The 18,830-nt window shown below is 35.2% G+C and overlaps 1 protein-coding gene across 2 annotated transcripts in view; it reads left to right on the forward strand.

Annotated features, from left to right (window-relative positions):
- The window catches only part of LOC148948777 (proton myo-inositol cotransporter-like), a 114,355-nt gene that overhangs the window by 82,792 nt on the left and 12,733 nt on the right, over nucleotides 1-18,830 (forward strand). For both annotated transcript variants that reach the window (XM_089094674.1, XM_089094676.1), the window contains exons 7-10: nucleotides 6,271-6,358; nucleotides 12,259-12,386; nucleotides 14,180-14,343; nucleotides 17,636-17,744. In XM_089094674.1, coding sequence (XP_088950800.1) covers nucleotides 6,271-6,358; nucleotides 12,259-12,386; nucleotides 14,180-14,343; nucleotides 17,636-17,744 — 489 coding nt within the window. The remainder of the gene's footprint in view (nucleotides 1-6,270; nucleotides 6,359-12,258; nucleotides 12,387-14,179; nucleotides 14,344-17,635; nucleotides 17,745-18,830) is intronic.

Below are 18,830 nucleotides of genomic sequence, written 5' to 3' on the forward strand. Positions count from 1 at the left end.
GTTCCTAAATAGATAGCAGAAAAACTGGGGTTCTTAATGGACAAGGCAAAAGTTCTGAAAAGAAAAGTAAACAGTTCGGTTTAACCACCACCAGCCAACACTCACAGATCTGGAGGATACACCAAGGGAAATACAATTCAGGAAAATACAGGGGAGAGAGACGAGAATTTTATTGAGGAGGGTATCAAATCCTCCACCACTATTGGAGATCTCTAGCTTCACCAGAGTAATCTGGCGATGTCAGCAGGTGTCAGAGTCAAATCGATGCCACTACTAGCTTAAATTAGAGAAGAGTATTGTAGCTGAGTGGTCCACTGTCTCTCGTGGACTATTCTGCTCTCAATCTTCGTAAGCTGATTGGCCTGCCAGGGTCCTCCCCGGCCCCACTATTATAAATCTCCTGGCACATTGGTGCCACAATCAATTCGAAACACTGCGTGGGTTTCTACGCACTCTGCCCTTTCCGATTTCTGACAACCGGTAGGGATACGCCACTTGTACTTATTGCTATGTATAAGTGCCAAAATAATAGTCCCAAATTGCGACGGGCCTCGAGCTCAACAATCGTTTGAAACTCTTCATGTCCCCTAGGAAAGATATCTCCTATAACAGGGCTCTCCCTGTAAATCAAGCCTCTCTGTAAACTTTAATCTCTACCTAGGTTAATCAAGAAGTCAAAAGTATAAAATAAAACAAAGCCTACTATTCAGATCAATGTCATAACAATTAACAAGAACTGAAAAATAACTTTTTTTGTCACTTAGACTAAAATAAAAGTCACCCGGGGTTTGACGCAGGAGGACCAGCCAATCAAAACCCTCACAGGGTGCGACGCAAAACTACGCGTAATCTAGAATCACAGTTTATATAATTATCCACTATGATCTTTCCCTATCTCACCCATTATAAAAACCCGGACCGCGGTGCGAGTGCTCCAGAGAACGTTTTTGCAGATATAAACATAAGCGGCATTAGATCTTTTCACGGGTAGACAAAGAATAATCACCTACGGAACAAGTACTGACAAAACCACTTGGCCGGCTCAACCAGTAAGTGGACAATAAATGCAGAAATAAGTGGGAGGAGCTTTTTGTTCGCACCGAGAATTAAGAGCCAGAAATCATCCGCGGTAAACTTACTACTACTACTACTACTAACAACTCATCGCAGCACCAAGCCGCCTGAGGCCAACACAGCTACGCACGCTTCTCCTCCACCCCAATCTATTCAAAGCCTCCCTTTTTACACCCGCCCACGAAGTTCCCATTTCCTTTAAATCTTTCTTTATGACGTCCTCCCACCCCAGACGGGGACGACCTGCTTTCCGTTTCGCCCTAGATAGTTGGCCGAAAAGAACTACCTTCGATAATATGTCATCCTTCATCCGTACAACGTGCCCTAACCACCTCAACCTGTTTTCATTATAGACCCAGAAAATGGTATTGAACCACATTTTTTATACAGCCTATTGCTTGATATACAGTCAGTCATCCGGGTGCCCAGAAAAATCCTTAAACAATTCCTCTGTAGAACATGTAAAAAATGTTCATCCGATTTTCAGAGCTTCCATTCTTTAGAGCCATATTTGACCACTGTCATCACTGTAGCTTTTAACATTCTAATCTTGGTTTGCAGACTTATCTTCTTGTTCTTCCAGACTTTTTTTAACTGAGAAAAAAAAACCTGAGCCATGGCTATTCTATTTTTAACGTCTTCACTGCTCCCACCATCTTTACTAATAATACTACCAAGGTAAGTGAAGCTGCCCACCTGATCAATCTTTTCATTACCCAACGTCACCTTTTCATCTTCACTTATTCCTAGCCTTAGTGACTTAGTTCTTCCTAACATTAATTTTCCAACCAATACTAGCACCCTGAACTTGCAAAACCTCTAAAACTTCATTCATTTTGCTCACACTTTCATCTAGGATACTTAAATCATCAGCATAATCCAAGTCCAGGAGACTTTTTCCTCCCCATTTGATTCCGTGATCTCCCATTGCCTTTCCTGTGCTCCTTAAAATAAAGTCCATCAAAATAATCCATATAAAGGAGGATAGAACACAACCCTGCTTAACTCCTGATTTAATACAAAACCAGCTGCTAACCTCATTTCCTACCTTAACCAAAGCAGTGATATTCTCGTACATAGCACTAATCCTCGATAATTATGACTAATGCCTCGATAATTACCACACTCACTTTTATCACCTTTCTTATAAAGTGGCTTAATTAAGGTTTTCCAAAAATCATTAGGTACTTCCGCTTTGCCAAAAATCATATTCATAATCTTCAATAACTTAGTTCTAACCTCAGAGCCACCATATTTAAGAAACTCGTTTACTACCCTATCAGCACCTGGAGCCTTATTATTCTTTAATCCTTTTAGTACTGTTGCTAATTCCTCCTCACAAAACAAATCTTCCTTCATATCCAAGGTATCACAAACTTTTTCATTTTCCTCTATATTTTTTCCTGCAACTCAATCTCGGTTAAGCAAGCTCTCAAAATGTTCGGCCCATCTCGCTTTAGCTTTTTCCTTATTGCTAATTGCCACCCCATTCCTATCTTTAACTGGGACAAGTCCGGATTGACTACTACCTCTCAATTTGTTAACGTGCCAGTACAATATTTTACTATTATGCCGTCTAGCTGTATCTTCTAAATCCTCGGCAATTTTATTCATGGCCTCCACTTCACACCTCCTTAGTTCATATTTCAATGCTTTCTCCACTTTCTTTACATTTCTTTTTTTTTTCATGTGATCTATCACTCATATAATTCTTGTACAAGTCCTATCTCCTTTCTATTAAACATAAAGCTTTGTCACTAATATTCTTAGCTGCAGTTTTAGCTTTCTTCCCTAAGACACCTTCAGCAACTTCAGAAATTATTTTTCCAAAATTATTCCAACCATCTTCCACCTTATCAAATTTGAAACTCTTAAGTTTAGTATTCAACTGTTCCTGGAAAGTTTCTCTTAAATTCTCATCCTGGAGTCTACTAACGTCATAACTTCCCGGGAGGTAATTACCCTTCCGATATTTCAGCTTTAAATTAACCCTTGACACTACTAGATGGTGATCTTTACTTTTAACATCAATAACAGCACTCTTATATACCCGAGTATCTTGTATTGATCCTGCCAGTCTTCGGTTTACTATAACATAATCAATAAGGTTTGCTGTCTTACCATCACGTGAATACCCTGTTAGCTTATGAGCCATTTTATGACCAAACACTGTATTGGTTATAACTAGATTGTTATACCTACAAAATTGCAAAAGTCTGTATCCATTACTGTTTTCTTTTCCTACACCAAATTTACCTAAGTTGGGATACCATCTATCCTTATTTCTACCAACCTGGGCGTTAAAATCTCCCAGTAACAACATCATATTTCTACCTGGGACCTTGTCTATTTGCTCCTGTAACTGTAAGTAAAATTCATCTGAGTCACTAGTATCTCCATCAGTCGGTTCTACAGGGGCGTATACTACTATAACTGATACCCTGAGATTTTTAGTCATAAAATGAGGAATTAATATTCTATTTTTAATAGCTTCCGATCCTAAACAAGACTTAACACCGTCTTTATTCATCATCAGCCCTACTCCCTGTCTTTGTACCCCATCCTTCCTGCCTGAGTAAAACAATTTTCTATCACCTATTTTCAAGCTTCCTACCCCTTGGATATGAGTTTCCGAAGCCCCGCAAAAGTCCAGTTGAAATCATCTGAATTCATCAGTAAAAATTTCGATACAATAGTCATTTTGTAACGTCGTAACATTCCAAGTTCCAATTTTCATGTTCTTTAAATCATTGAAATTTTTTTCGCCTCAGGAAAAGCAATGATCCCGGATACCAGTGCAGGACGGGGATCACATATCTTCTCAAGTCTACACCGAGTAAGCGGTGTAGACTTGTAAGCGGTGTAGACTTACTGGTATATAATATACCTGTAAGCGGTAAACTTACTGGTATATTATATAAACTGTGTCTAGAATGTATGAGTTAATCCTCCCTTTCACCCCAATTCAGTCAAGCTGACGTCCAAAGATGCGTTTTTAACAAAGATTATCATTTAACTGTGTAGTTACCGTCCAGCTAATTTATCTGTCTACGAAACAAAAGTTAAAAACACAATTTCTATTATAGAAAAGAAAACCAAGGACTACGAAGTAAAAGGAAAGGGGGTGGGTGTCACAGGGAACCTCAGAGTGGGCATAATTTAAATTAACTAAAGAAGCAAAGAAAAAAGGACATTTATCTGATGAAAAGGGGCCAAATATCCCAAAAGAGCCTTTTTTCGCTTAGTGAAGAATCAAACACAAAAACAAAGGCATTTTTAAAAATCTAAGGGGTAACTGCATGCCCTCCTCATTGATACTCCTGTGTCAAACATAACCTACTATTGAAAAATTATCCATATTGATAAAAGCCTAAAAAGCGACTAAATCGGTGATTTCAAAATCCAAAAGCATGTTGTCTGGTGAAGCAGCTAAATTACAGTTTTAGTGATTTTTTTTTACTGATTTTTTTCAAGACTCTAGAGATTTTTTTTTACCTGGTGGTAACCTTGAACTTCAATCACAGTAGTTCAAAAAAATGAAATATAATCTTAACACCTAAAATTATTTTAGGTGTTGACACTTGGCATCTAGTTCAGTACTGATAATGGTGAATCCGTGGCTTTCAAACCTTTTCTTATAATAAACGGCGGAGTATAGTATCAAACATGTACGTTTGAATCCATTTTAGGTGGGAGGGGAGGGGGGTAATTCGGGGCACAAATTTGAAAAAGGGGAACAAAAAGACAATTATTTAAAAATCAGAAAAAGGCGAGGATTAAAGTTTCGTGAGTTTGTTAGGTCTCAGGCCAAACTCCTCAACATGTTCACGTTCAGGTCAAGCTTAAATACGTCCAGTTTTTTATTATATAAGATCATACACACACTAAACAGTGCAATTACAATATGAAAGTAAAGTCAATAAAAAAATTATGATTAATCAATTTTGCTAAAGGACGGAGGAAATTAATTCAGCTACAATTTGAGTTGTGCCACCTATAAGATCTGCATTATCAGTAAATCTTATCACCTTACATTTGCTCTATGCCGTTTTTGTTTGCACGATTCGTAGACGCTGTAATCAGTCAAATAAAAAAACACTTTTTTTTAACCCTTTCCAAGCTCGTTTATATTGAACTATTTTCCAGTCATTTTTTGAACAACACAGGCATAAAGCTAATTATTTTCTTTTTCCATACACGTATTGTGCTTGTCGTTTCTACAGTTTTTCCTTATTCTCTTATATGTGACTACACAGTCCACTTTACTTTATTCCTAGCTTATGGACGCATCCACCTTCTTTTTAAAAATGTGTTTTTTTCTTCTCTTTTTAGAGAAGAAAACGTCTTTTTTCATAATAGTTGCAGAAATAGCTACAACTTAGTAGAGAGCGGAATCCAGCCCATAGTGGCCAAAAATTTTAAAAGTGAGTTTTAAAAACAAACTATCAATTGAGGAAAAATAACTTTCTGAAGCTGATTCAGAAACGGTAAATGCTATTTCGGCTAATCTTACAATCAAAAGTTTTTATGCGAAAACAAATTTATGCAAATTTATAAAATAGCCTGAACCCCCCTAGAAGACGCTGCTGGATTACAGTTCCCCATTTTGAATATAAAGGAAAATAACTTCTTCTCATGGGAAGCAGTGATGTGTCTCCCTTTTTTCGTTTTTTTTCCTCAGGCGTGTTGGTACCGAACCAGTGACTGTAGAATGTTGGGAGAGGGCTCATTTGAAAGATGATTATCATATCTAGAGGCTTTTTTCTGTAACAAAAGTTAATATTAAAATAAAATGTAAATTTGAAAAAAACTACGTTCTTGTATACAAGATAAAATAGCATACGTATCTTTTGAAAATTTGCTTTTCCGGGTTTAGGTTCATATTTAAATGCTTCCAGGGGACTAAGCTGCAAAAGAGTGCTCATTGCCAAAAAAAGCCATTTTTTTCTGGATATTACAAGAGCTTTTTAACTTCTTATTTTTTGGCCATCTAGGGGAGAATGATAAACGCCCGCTAACCTTCACCTGAGGGTGTCATTGAACACTGACATTTAACTAATATCCTTTCAGATTAACGTTTTGTTAAAGCCTTCTAGTTCCAAATTCACACAGTTTTAGGATTCTTGAGAGGGAGAATCAGGTTTCTATAAGCACTCTTTTTCTTTGTGTTTAATCTTTATTTACTTCTTGTTTCAGATTGGAAGATGCTAAACAAGTTTTATCTTCATACAGGAATACTGAAATGGCTGCTGAAGAATTCAAGTTCATCGTCAAAAGCCTTAAAGTTAGTTTTGTATTTTCTTTATTTATATTTCTAGAAGGGAATCTCGTACTGAGGCTCGAAGGTGATAACTTCTAAAATTCTTTAAAAACTACTGTTTGGATCAATATTAGGAATTATGTATAACTGATAAAAGCAAATAGTAAATTATATGTCTTCATCTGTCCAAATTACTGTCCAATAGCTCTGACGTCCCCTCCTTCATAAAAACGTATGATACTACTAATACTAGTACTAACAACTCACCGCAGCACCAAGCCGCTTGAGACTAACACAGCTACGCATGCTCTTCCTCCATCCCAATCTGTTCAAAGCCCCCCTCTTTACACCCTCCCAGGAAGTTTCCATCCCCCTTAAGTCTTTCTTTGCGACATCCAATCACTCTAACTGCGGACGTCCTGCTTCCCGTTTAGCCCTAGATGGTTGGCTGAAAAGGACAATTTTTGCCAATCTGTAATTCTTCATCCGCAGAATGTGCCCTAATCATCTCAACATTTCTGTCATTATAGTCCTAGAAAGTGGGATCGTAGAGCCTACTGTTTGAAATACGGTCAGTCACTCGGGTACCCAAAACAACCCGTAGGCAATTCTCTGGAAAACATCTAACAAATCTTCTTCTGTTTCTTTTGGAGTGCCCATGCTTCAGAGCCATATTTGACCACTGCTATCAGTGTAGCTTCTAATATTCTAATCTTGGTTCGCAGACTTATCTTCCTATTCTTCCAAACTGTTTTTTAACTGTGGAAAAACAGCCTGAGCCTTGGCTATTCTACTTTTAATATCTTCAAGTCACCCGCCGTCTTTCACAATAGTGCTACAAAGGTAAGTGTAGCTGTTCACTTGATCGATATTTTCCTTACCCAACATCACCTTTTAATCTTCACTTATTCCAAGCCTTAGCGACTTACTCTTCTTAACATTAATTTTCAAACCTATTAAAGTACCCTGAACTCGCAAAACCTCTAAAAGTTTAATTATTTTGCTCACACTTTCATCTAGGATGCTTAAGTCATTAGCATAATCTAAGCACAGAAAAGTTTCTATTCCCATTTGGTTCCGTGTTTTCCCATTGCCTTTCCTGCGGTCCTTAAAACGAAGTCCTTCAAAATGATCTATACAAGTGGGGATAGAACACAACCCTTCTTAGCTCCTGATTTAATACAAAACCAGCAACTAACCTATTTTCCTACCTTAACCAAAGCAGTGATATTCTCGTACATAGCACTAATCGCTTTAAACATATGATACTTTTTAGAATTTAAGTAATCCTAGGATTGGAAATCTTCTCAATGAATGAAGGGATCCACTTCGAAAAGGTATTTAAAGCGGGTTGTTGGATAGTTCATAACAAATGTATTAAAGTTAGATGGTGCATCAAAATATAAGATCGAAGGCGCGATGTGAAATCTTAAAATCCCCAGACTATTTAATCTAAAATCAGCTAACTTCAATATTTCCGTTCTTCTCTGCTTCCTCAGTCGAACTCAATAATGTCATTACTAATCTAACAATTTGGCCTTACTTAAACGTATTGCCAGCCAGTTTTGATATGTGGGCATTTTCTTTTTTTAACAGTGGTGAAGCATGGAAAATCTTATGTTTTGATTAGATAGATGATTTGTATTGTGTAGTTTGTGGTGGTGGTCTTGAATATGTAGGGAAAGGCTTGGAGAAACTTAATTATTGGGGTTGCAGTAGTAGCTACCGCCTAGAAAATAAGGAAAAAAGGTGCAAAGCAAGTGAAATCTAAGTTTTCAGATTCTATAAAAGTACGGAATGAACAAAAAAAAATTCTGAATGGGGAAAATAATAGTTATCACCTTAAAATGCAGCCTTAAATAATTCTTTTAAGACAAAACAAATATTTTAAGAAAGGATGAACACTCCCTGAGAGAGGCATAAAAACTTCACAATTAGGCAATGTTCAGGTGCCCTTTTCAGCAGGCTTTCAGAACTCGTAGCCAAACCCTATTGAAAGTCATGTTTTGCGAAGGGTACCACATAAATATTCTCTTTTTTAAAATGGGACAGAGTATTAAAGGGATATCTCAAAATACAGAACAACAAAAGATCAATCTGAGCTCCAGGAGTAGGCCCTATTTGTTAAACGTTTTTACCATAAATATGATCGTAGAAAATTCCAGCGTCAATATGAAAGAACCGAATTATTTCAGAAGTGAACAGAACTTAAAAGTTTGAAAGCTCGAAAATTATACTCAGTGTAGAGATAAAGCTATTCCTTTTTTTTACTCTTGGATGATATTAGAAAAGTCAATCTATACGTGTTTCACTAAATTCAGGTTCAACTTGAACTAGTTTTTATCAGAGGTAGCGCAATAGCGCTGCCTAAGTGAAGAACGATGTTGGCACAATGCATTATTTTTTTTTGTTTGGACCAGGGCACTTCGTATCGAAGGAGTTGTCGTAGAAACTTTGAAAAGGGCTAATCTAATTGGAAATTTGAAGGGTTTGTGCCCTTTTTAATAGTCGAAAGTGATTGCAGGGCAACTAACACCCCTCCCACGCCCACCATTTCCCCAAACACATTCATTCAACATTTTGAGAGAGCCATTTTTTTCAACATAGTTGAAAAGTCCAGGAATTATGTCTTTCAGGATGACAACCACCCCAGAGCCCCCAGGGCAAGGGTTGTAAGTTATGCCCTGGGGGAATATAAGGTTTTTGTAGACAGTGTTGTCGTAGAAAATTCAAAAAAGGGTTCATTCGATTGGAAATTTAAAGGGCTAGTACCCTTTTAAATAGTCGAGAATGATTTGAGGGCAACTAACCCCCCTCTCATGCCCACCATTTCCCCAAACACATCTAGTCAAAATTTTGATATAGCCATTTTGTTCAACGTGGTTGAAAGTTCTCGAAATTACGTCTTATAGAATGAGAACCCCCCGCAGCCCTCAGGGCAAGGGTTGTAAGTTATGCTCTGGGGGAATATAAGGTTTTTATAGAAAGTGTTGTCGTAGAAACTTCAAAAGGAACTTGTCGTAGAAACTTCCTTGATACCCTTAGGTTTATAAGTCGTAGTTTTTTGCACCAGTCAATATAGTAATAGCAGTAGGAGTACAGTTCATAGTAGTAGTCTCAGCTTTAGTAGCGGTAGTAGTAGCAGCGGTAATAGTAATAGTAGCAGTAGTTGTAGGAATAGAAGTATTATTATTATGATGCAAATATTGTCTTTTGGTTAGTTCAACATCTCCCACAACAAGCGTTGTAAGTTTTAATTTCGCACACGAAACTGTTCCTAAGATATTGCTGATATGCCCTTTTGACAACCTGCATACAAATGGCAGGTTTTAATCCGTACAACAGAAATATTCTTTGAAAATTTCACCTTCATGCCTTCATAGGCAGTGGATTTTGAGCTAGCCAGAAGCACTATGTGTATTCATTTAATGCTGCTTCTACGGTTACTGTAACTAACGACACTAATGGCAGAATCTTTAAAGTTGAATCTTTTAGGGAACGTTTAGGAGGGGTTTCAATTAAACAAAAAATCTATGTGCATGCAGGTATCAAAAAGCCATATAAGCACTATAGGGCACATAAGGAAATAAGCAGCGCTGCTCCATCATAGCTAGTAGTATCATTGATATTTTAAAAGATCTAATTTGATTGAAAATTAAAAGTTATAGTGCCCTCTTAAGAGTCAAAAAGGGTTCGAGGGCAATCAGTTCTACTCTTTAGCTCATAATTTTCCAGATACTTCCAAACAAAATTTTAAGACAGTCATTTTGTTCAGAATAGTTGAATAGTCTAGCAACTACATGTCTGGGGTTATTGGGTAGCTCAACCCCACCCCCCCCCAGTTATGTGATTTGCCAATTGTGCTTGAAAACTAAATGTTTCTTTAAAATTTAATCCAAAGACGCTGTTTGTATGCTGGTTGCCAATAAGATATCTCAGCGATATACCAGGAACGACTGAGGGTATTAACTTCGAATTTTGGGGGCTTACTCTATTGCTACATGTCGGCTTATAATTTTACTAAATTAAAACAGTTTAATTTTATTCGGGATTTGAAAGAGCAGAGATATAATTTTTTGGGAACCGGATTAAATTTTTTTTATCAGGTCAACTAGAGGGTGTGTATGAATAAGTTAAACACTACTTTTTCCGTTATGATTTTCAAAAGAGTTCATGTTGTTAAAAATTGCTGAAAAAGTTTCTCTAGCATATAAATAGCAGGCCAAACTATAAATTCTTAAAGGAAAACCGGAAAGATTCGAACAATTATTTTCTTTTTCTCTGAAAAAGACTATGTCAATATAAAACGAACAGACATTAATTAAGAAAAACTTTTTCCACAAAATAAGTTTTTCAAAAAAAAGTAAAGAACTCCATTAAACCAAAAATGAACAAAAATAGAATCAAATAATATATCAAGCATACAATTGCCACAAATCAGTACCAATAAATAAATGAAACCCAAAACGAACAGAAATTAAAATAAATAACAGAGTCAAACTCAAAACGAGCAGAAATTAATTGAGTAGGATTCAAAACCCCCTATGCTTTCTAAAAGCCAGAATATAATTTGTGAGGTACTGAAAAAATTCCTTTAAATTTATTCACTTTTATAACTTTAAAAAATCAAGAATTAATTAAGATTTTAAGGAATAAACATCAGCATATGTATATTAAACTGACAATGCACATTCATTTGTGAAACTCATATTTTCCAGTGCCTCCACGAATACAGAGTAATATTTGTGTGTGATCCCCCTTGAAACCTGCCTCCTTTTTACCTCCAATAATGCAGATTAAAAATCATTGAACTTGTTTGATATGAACAAGGTGTATCTTGGTGAAAACAGAATGGTATCCCTGCATTCCTAGCCATAGATTCTTGGGAGGATCTATATATCTATCCATATATCTAACTAAGGCTGGGAGCAGAAAGGTTGGGAGGGGGTGCAAAGGGGCCTACTCTTATCATTTAATTACACGGGTTAATAGCATTTGCATGGTTCTGGCTCAGACAAATTTCAACATACCAACCTTTGTGCTAAAAAGCTGGTAAGCGTATATGGAGCATTAGGAGGGGATCTTACTCTCTTTGACTCTTCAATTATACCGAGTAAAGATTCTTGCATAGGACCTATTCAAGCAAGGTACAGTGTGCTTATCTTCCTGCTAGAGAGTTAGCGAAGGAAAGAGTGGGGAAATATTGGAAGGACCATTGACCTACTTCATGCCTCCGGTAAAGGGTGATTATATTACTTTTATCAAGCATAATACGCATGATTCTACTTCTAAGAAAGTACAACATGGCTGCCCTTATAAAAAAAAAAGATTATTAAGAAGAGCGTTGAAGGGTTCATAGCCACTTTACACCTCCAGTTATACTGATTAAAACTACTTTTGTGATTCTGGTTAAAAATGTATATGCGTATACGCGCATATAAATTTCCAAAAGAAAATGGTGGGTCTGGGAGAGGGTTAAATAGGCAAAGGGCCAACTTTAATCTCCAACAATACATATCCGAACTCCTTGTCAGATTTTTGTTCTAACAAGATACAAATGCCCATTTTCTACAATACTTTATCCGTAACATAAGGGAGTTGAAGCTCTTCGATAAACCCTAGGCCCACAATGGTTCTCTAGTCATACAGATCGAAAATATATGCATTTTTCTGGCTCAGATAATGTGCAGTATATCTTCCTACTGTTGTGCAAAAAAGTTGATAGGGGTGTTAAATTGATTGAGGGGTTTTATAGGACGGATAACATATCTTCTAGAAGGATAGACAAAATATAATACAAATCGCTTTTATGTAATTGTACAAAGGAAAATCTATCAGTCTTCTGGGAAAATCGTCGCAGAGAAATGTGTAAATAGTTAAAAGCTATAAAAAAAAATTACAAAAATAACATAGTTTATTTTTAGGTCTATGAAAAAGAAGATAAGGCATCTCTTGTTAGAAAAATTCTCTACGACCCTAATGTGAGAAAAGCATTAACTATTGGCTGTTTGCTTCAGATTTCTCAGCAGCTCTCTGGAATAAATATTGTCATGTAAGTTTTGCCTTATTCCTTAAAGACTTACTGATAGTATTTTAAGCAGGATGTGATAACTATAAATGTCTAGCAATTGTTTTTTTTTTCTATTTTGCTTTTCTTCATTCTTGTTTTCTTTTCCTGAAAATTTTCTTCTAGTAGTCATACTTTAATCTTTCAAAATGATTATTCTCGAGTACTGCACTTACTCAGCGTTTTCATACAAAATGCAGTCAATATAACTGTTTTACCACCTTGAGATTAAATGCTATACAAATATGATATTTCTTAGGAACTACCTCAAACGGATGGCCCTGAAGAGAATCCCTTACAGGGAAACAGTCTGGGTCAGTCTGCAATCCCTCCAGAATCAAGCCTTATGCCTATTTTCTATCATAGTCTACTGAATGATCTCAAAATGGTAGATATGTTATTCTTGGGCCTGATTACCTCCACAAAATCAACACATATTTTCTCGACTGTGTTTGGATGACATTCCTGGGAATGGTTACGTCAATACACACGTCCACCTATTAATGAATTATTTCTTATCCTAAATTCTTTGATCTATTGATTCTGTTATCGGTCCTAAATATAGCAATCTTTCACTTATAGGCACACAGCGGAACCTCGATAACTCGGGTCTCGATAACTATAATTTTAGGGTGCTAAATGTTTTTTTTTTGCAACCACCTTTGACAATGATATATTTATACATATATAGATATACATAAACATAAATATATATATATATATATATATATATATATATATATATATATATATATATATATATATATATATATATATATATATATATATATATATATATATATATATATATATATATATATATATATATATATATATATATATATATATATATATATATATATATATATATATATATATATATATATATATATATATATATATATATATATATATATATATATATATATATATATATATTTACATAAACAAAAAATATAAATATATATATATATATATATATATATATATATATATATATATATATATATATATATATATATATATATATATATATATATATATATAAAATATATATTTATATAAAATTACCTGACTCATTCATGGTGACCGAATGTCCAAATGGCCTACCATCTAGCCCAAGTGAAGCGAGGGTGATCAAAAGGCCGAAGGAGTGGGCTTTTTGATTGATAAAGAGTCCATTAGTCTGACTCTTTGTTTAGTTTGCCTGTATAATCCAAACCTTTGAATTTAAGAAACTTTAAACACCAAATTTGTGTCAAGTTCTGATCATGTCCTCATAATGTCAAAGTTTTATATTTAAAAAATATGAAAGTTTAGAGTTGAGCTCTACAAAGTCAAACTGACGGATTGAAAACTTCTGTGGGTTTAAATTAACTAATTGCTTAACATCGTTTCTCTCGGAGAATAGAAGTAAAGTTTTATTTGAAGATGTTGAAAGTCTTTTTTGTTTTGCAATTGGCGGTGTATACCATTGTTTAATAACTATTATTTCAGGTTGAGCGTAAATGGATACAAGAAACATATTTTATGAATTAACAAACTTTAATTTTGAAGATTCCTAGCTAACTCAATCTTTTCCTTGTAAGATTAAGTTATCAACCTGAGGTTGCATTCGTTTTTTCTTGCTATTTACGGATCACCAAGACTGCATCAATTCTTTGCTATGTAGTCGTCTTATTTTGTTTGGTATTTCCAGCTTATTATCAAGCGACTGCTTAATAAAGTTAAATTGGTTGTCTCTCGGCTCATAGTTTAAAATAAATTTATATTTTTAGGTACTACAGCAGCAGCATTATGCAGATGAGTGGTTTCATAAATCCTTATGTTGTAACATGGCTTTCAGTTGCCATTACTACCATTAACTTCGTTTTTACTGCTGTAAGTATCGTGACAGTGGATAAAGCTGGCCGTCGGAAACTGGTTCTGGCTTCTCTAGCAGGTAATTCCGGAATCTGAAGACAGTTATTGCGCAAACTAAATGAATTCTAACTTGCGGATTTTAAAAAATATGTCTATTAATAACGTTTAATAAAATATTTCAGCTTGAATAAAAAGCTTTATATTTCAATTCAAGTTTTTTCTCTGCCAAATTTTATGTTTTCAAGTCATTTTCTTCCTAGTTTCTGCTTTGAAGACCCATAATCAAATCCAGCTGATGTGCTAGCCGTGAAATAATGTCAGCTCTTTCTGTTTTTTTTTTTAAAATAATTTTCCCAAATATTTGCATGGGTTTTATGTTCGAACCCATTTTTTTTTTTTTTTGTCTTCGGTCTCGCATCATGCTTAGTTAGCCAAAAAACTTCAAAGTCAAAGAAATGAGGGTTGAAAGTAAAATTATTGCTTCTTTTCAAAATTAGTAATTCAATTTTTAATTATGGTAGTATTTTGAGTAGAAACACATGCCAAAGCCGACATGACCTGAATGACTGTATTTCCCTTTATATCTTTTCCTTTAATCCTTGATATTTTTTATTCTTAAATAGTTGGATTTATTCCGGACGTAGAGTTAGGAGTCCTTTGAGCCTGGTTTAAACAAGTCTGGCACGTTTTGACAAATTTTTTTATGTTTTGTGGAAAATACGATTGAACTAGTTTAACATAACTGGCAGCTGCAAAATACCAGAACAGTAAGTAAGTAGCTTGGGTTATACTGTAATAATTTAAGGTATAATTTTGTAGGGCTTCAGGAAAAACCAACCCAGTCGTAGAATTGGGTCTGAGTGACCTTTTAAATTATTTTTGTTTAAAGCTTAAAAACTTTAAACCGATTTTTGCCAATTGAATATTCCCTACACAGCAGCTAGACCATGCTTACAACTATATAAACAAACACCAAGAAATTGTGGATTTTTTTTCTTTTTTTTTCTTTACAATGACATATTAAGCTAAAAGCAGCAATAAATCGGTTTTATTTTATCCGCAATTCGGTGAATGGAGCTGGCTGCTTGATGGTCAGCGAGAGAGAAACAGGGAGCTTTCTTACAAAAATGTTGGGACACAGAAACTATTCGTTCTTTTTACTTGCTTAAAATTAAAAAAAAAAACATTTTGGTTTTGTGTTCTTTTTACTGGATCGAAAATTGACTTAAAAACAACAGGTAAATGCAGCAATAGGTGAAAAATTGTATGTTTTTTGGCTCCCTTGTCTGGGACACCCTTAAGGAATTACTTAATCCGGTAAAAGCATATGACGAATGTCGTCACAAAAATAAACCAAAGCAATTCAAGCACAATTTTAACAGTGATGTATAGGACACTATTTTTTCTTTTTCTGTTTGGTTCGGCTATTAAGTACAGTTTCTTTTCCATAATATTTTTTTAAAGCCCTTCTTTGAAAAGTTTTTTGTGATGGCTCTCTGGGGATAACTTTTGATGGATGGCCCTGTTGTTTCTGATTGTTGAGGAAATCTTTTCGATCATAATTCCGGACTATAAGTAACTGTGTATTTAAACAAATCTAAGGGGAGCAAAAGATGTTTTTTAAAACCTAGGGTGGCGTGGGGGAGGGATTTTTTTAAACTTATTCAATGAAAGGCATCCGAAGTAAAATAATGAAAAATCAGGGAATCAGGGGAATAAAAAATCTAGGGACAAGGTAAATTTCAACCTTGGGACTGGTCGTCACACCTGGTTTGACCTAGGGGGTGGTCGTCACACCAATGGTCATAGAAAATTGGGACACAGCTTAGTCAGACAGAGAGTTAAATTTTGAGTACCCTTTTTAAGTAGCCGAAAAGATTGGGCCATAAGAAAGTAGTGTTTTCTGCTACTTTAGGGCACCAAACCACGATTTTGCTCACTTCGTGTTGGTCTCAAGGATGAATGTCCTTTTCGTAGCATTGTTTTACAAAATTTTGACTTGAATGTAAAAACGGGAGCAGGAGAGAGTAATATCCCTACTTCACCTTTATGAAAAAACAAGAAACGAGACTGCGGCCAGTAGAGAGAAAAGATGAAAGACTAAAACAACTTTCATTCACATTTAAAAGACCCTTGGTCGTACAGCTTGTTGTTACAAACTTTAAGTAAAGAGCAACATTTGTCAAAAGAAACACGGTTTTAAAAAGTTTCGATCACAGCAGATACAAAAAATCTATTGTTCGTGCTGACTCTGAATATGCAAAATATATTAATCTAAAAGTTAATCGTTGAAAGCTATTGTCACATGAAAATCTAGACAATTTTAGAAACAGGAAATGAACTTTCCCAAAAAGTGATGTCATCTTGATAGAAACTTCGCACCTAATTTCACCTATGAATTAAATTAAATTCTGAATTAAATCCTGATTTAACTTTGCCTAATTTCTTAGGCAGAGTTAAATTTTTCACCTCTTTTGTATGAAATCCCTAAATTAAATAAAAAAATCTTTAAATTAATGAAAATCCCCTAAATAAAATCACCAAGAGCTTCAAAATTCGCCAAATTTGGTGATAAATCACCAACGGTGGCAACCCTGATTGTCGCTTGTTTCATGCCTTTTGCTTTAGGTTTTCGGAGCCATTCGTCATCTTGTATGATTTCACATGCGTTGTAGATGCCAAAAACGATAGTACAAGGGGTGGCCCTGTGAAAAAATAATGGGCTTTTGCTCTTTAGATACATATGAATGCGGCGTCATTTACATGAAAAAACTATTTTTCAAAATTAAGTTTCTAAACACATTTTCTTAAATTCGTGACGCATTTAGATGGTTTTTTCAGGCCGGAAAGTCATAGGGTGCCAATTTAAAAATAATATGGAACACTTTTTGACAAAAAAAATGATACATACATAAATGCACTAGGTACGCAGCAGGCTTGTATATATTTGATTATCTCATCTTGCATTAATATAATCATTGCTTTCTTTTTTAATTTTAAGTTATGAGGTGTCAAGTCAGCAATTTCTATTAAATTAAGAAACTCTGGCGTAAATTAAATCCCACCTTCCTATTTCTCCTTCACAGACTCACTCAAGCTAAACTAACACGCTCCTTCATTCCATTGTAATTTTGCTTTCTCTTTTAATCACAGATTTCGTTGTGCAACGTTTTCCATTGTAATACGATGTGATTTTTGCTGATCCATGTCTTTTTGTTTAAATCTTTAACATCTCTGTGTAAATGCTAAATTTTCATCTAAAGAGTCACATGTTTTTGTTTCGTTTTAAATAAAAAGTGGCTTATTAAAAGTTAAAATGAGTTTTAAAGACTTAATTGAACATATTTTTAAATAATAATGTATGTTTATAGGAGTTACTCTATCACTTGTGCTCCTGAGTTTAAGTTTTGTTGCAATAGATTCACAATCTCCGCCAGTCACCTCCTTCTCTGATAAACTGGATACATGTTCTCAGGCGAGGTAATTACTCTTTCCTTTTACATTATTTTTGTTGCGACACTGTTTCTGTGTTACCTATATTTTAAGTGTACTTCTCCGTTTCAAATAATGGTGAAAAACTTCTTTAAAAAATAGGCAAATTGAAAGAGCTATCGAGCCTTCGATAGTCCATGATCTTCAACGTTTGTTTTCGTATTAAATTGAAAAGTCAAAGCTTCTGCACTTATGGTTTTTTTGTTCTTATTTTAAAGAATGGGCTCGAGAAATGGTAACTTTAATGCAAATTTGTCTGTATTTTATTTCTTTTTTGTTCATTTTGACACTTTTTTGCAGTATCCTAACCACGAATGTATTTAAATGTGTTGCAACTGCGCTTAACAAAAAAGTTTAGCGCTACATCTTGCGAAACAAACCGTCGGCTGGGAGGATGATTGTCGTATCTGACTCGAGACGAGTTTCAAGAAAAACGCGATTGAAGTTTGAAACGCGATATCTTTTATTTAATGACGAAACCGGGATTTTTTTTATTTCGACTGTAGTCGCACTCAAGGGCTACAACCTGGTTGAAATTTCGTTCACCTGGAGCAACTGGATATTGAGATATTGCTTGTTGAAAAACAGATACGACAAAACGCTCGCGGAAATTTCTTTTTACGGAAAACCACTACGACAATTTTGCTCTGAAAACTAGCAGCGTAAATGTCTTATCTCTTAGGAACTCAGTTTTGCAAGCTTTAAATTTTAATCAATTTCGAATATAAAAGCATAAGAAAAACTCAGCACTACTTCGGGTACAAAGAAACATCGTTCCAACGAAACTGGACCTACTTTTTTATGTTTTATCGAAAAATGCTTTGTAGTATGCTTGGTCCTCCAGCGGCATGAACTTTAGGAGGCTTTTCACGTCCTTGATCTTTTCCTCAGGCAAGGAAGAGAGCCTAGGGAGTGGGCCTGGCTCAAGTAACTCCTCAATCACAGTAACTTTGGAGACTCCCCTTCCTTTTTTAACTACTGCAGCCTCGGGTGCAATCTTCACCAGTTCATGTGAGGCAGAGCCAAAATTCTCCTTGTAATACACTCTTTTGTGCTCAGTTGAAACAAATCTCA

Source organism: Artemia sp. Qi Xiang Cuo, chromosome 9 (assembly GCF_049724085.1).
Source record: "Artemia sp. Qi Xiang Cuo chromosome 9, ASM4972408v1, whole genome shotgun sequence".
Classification (NCBI taxonomy): Eukaryota; Metazoa; Arthropoda; class Branchiopoda; order Anostraca; family Artemiidae; genus Artemia; species Artemia sp. Qi Xiang Cuo.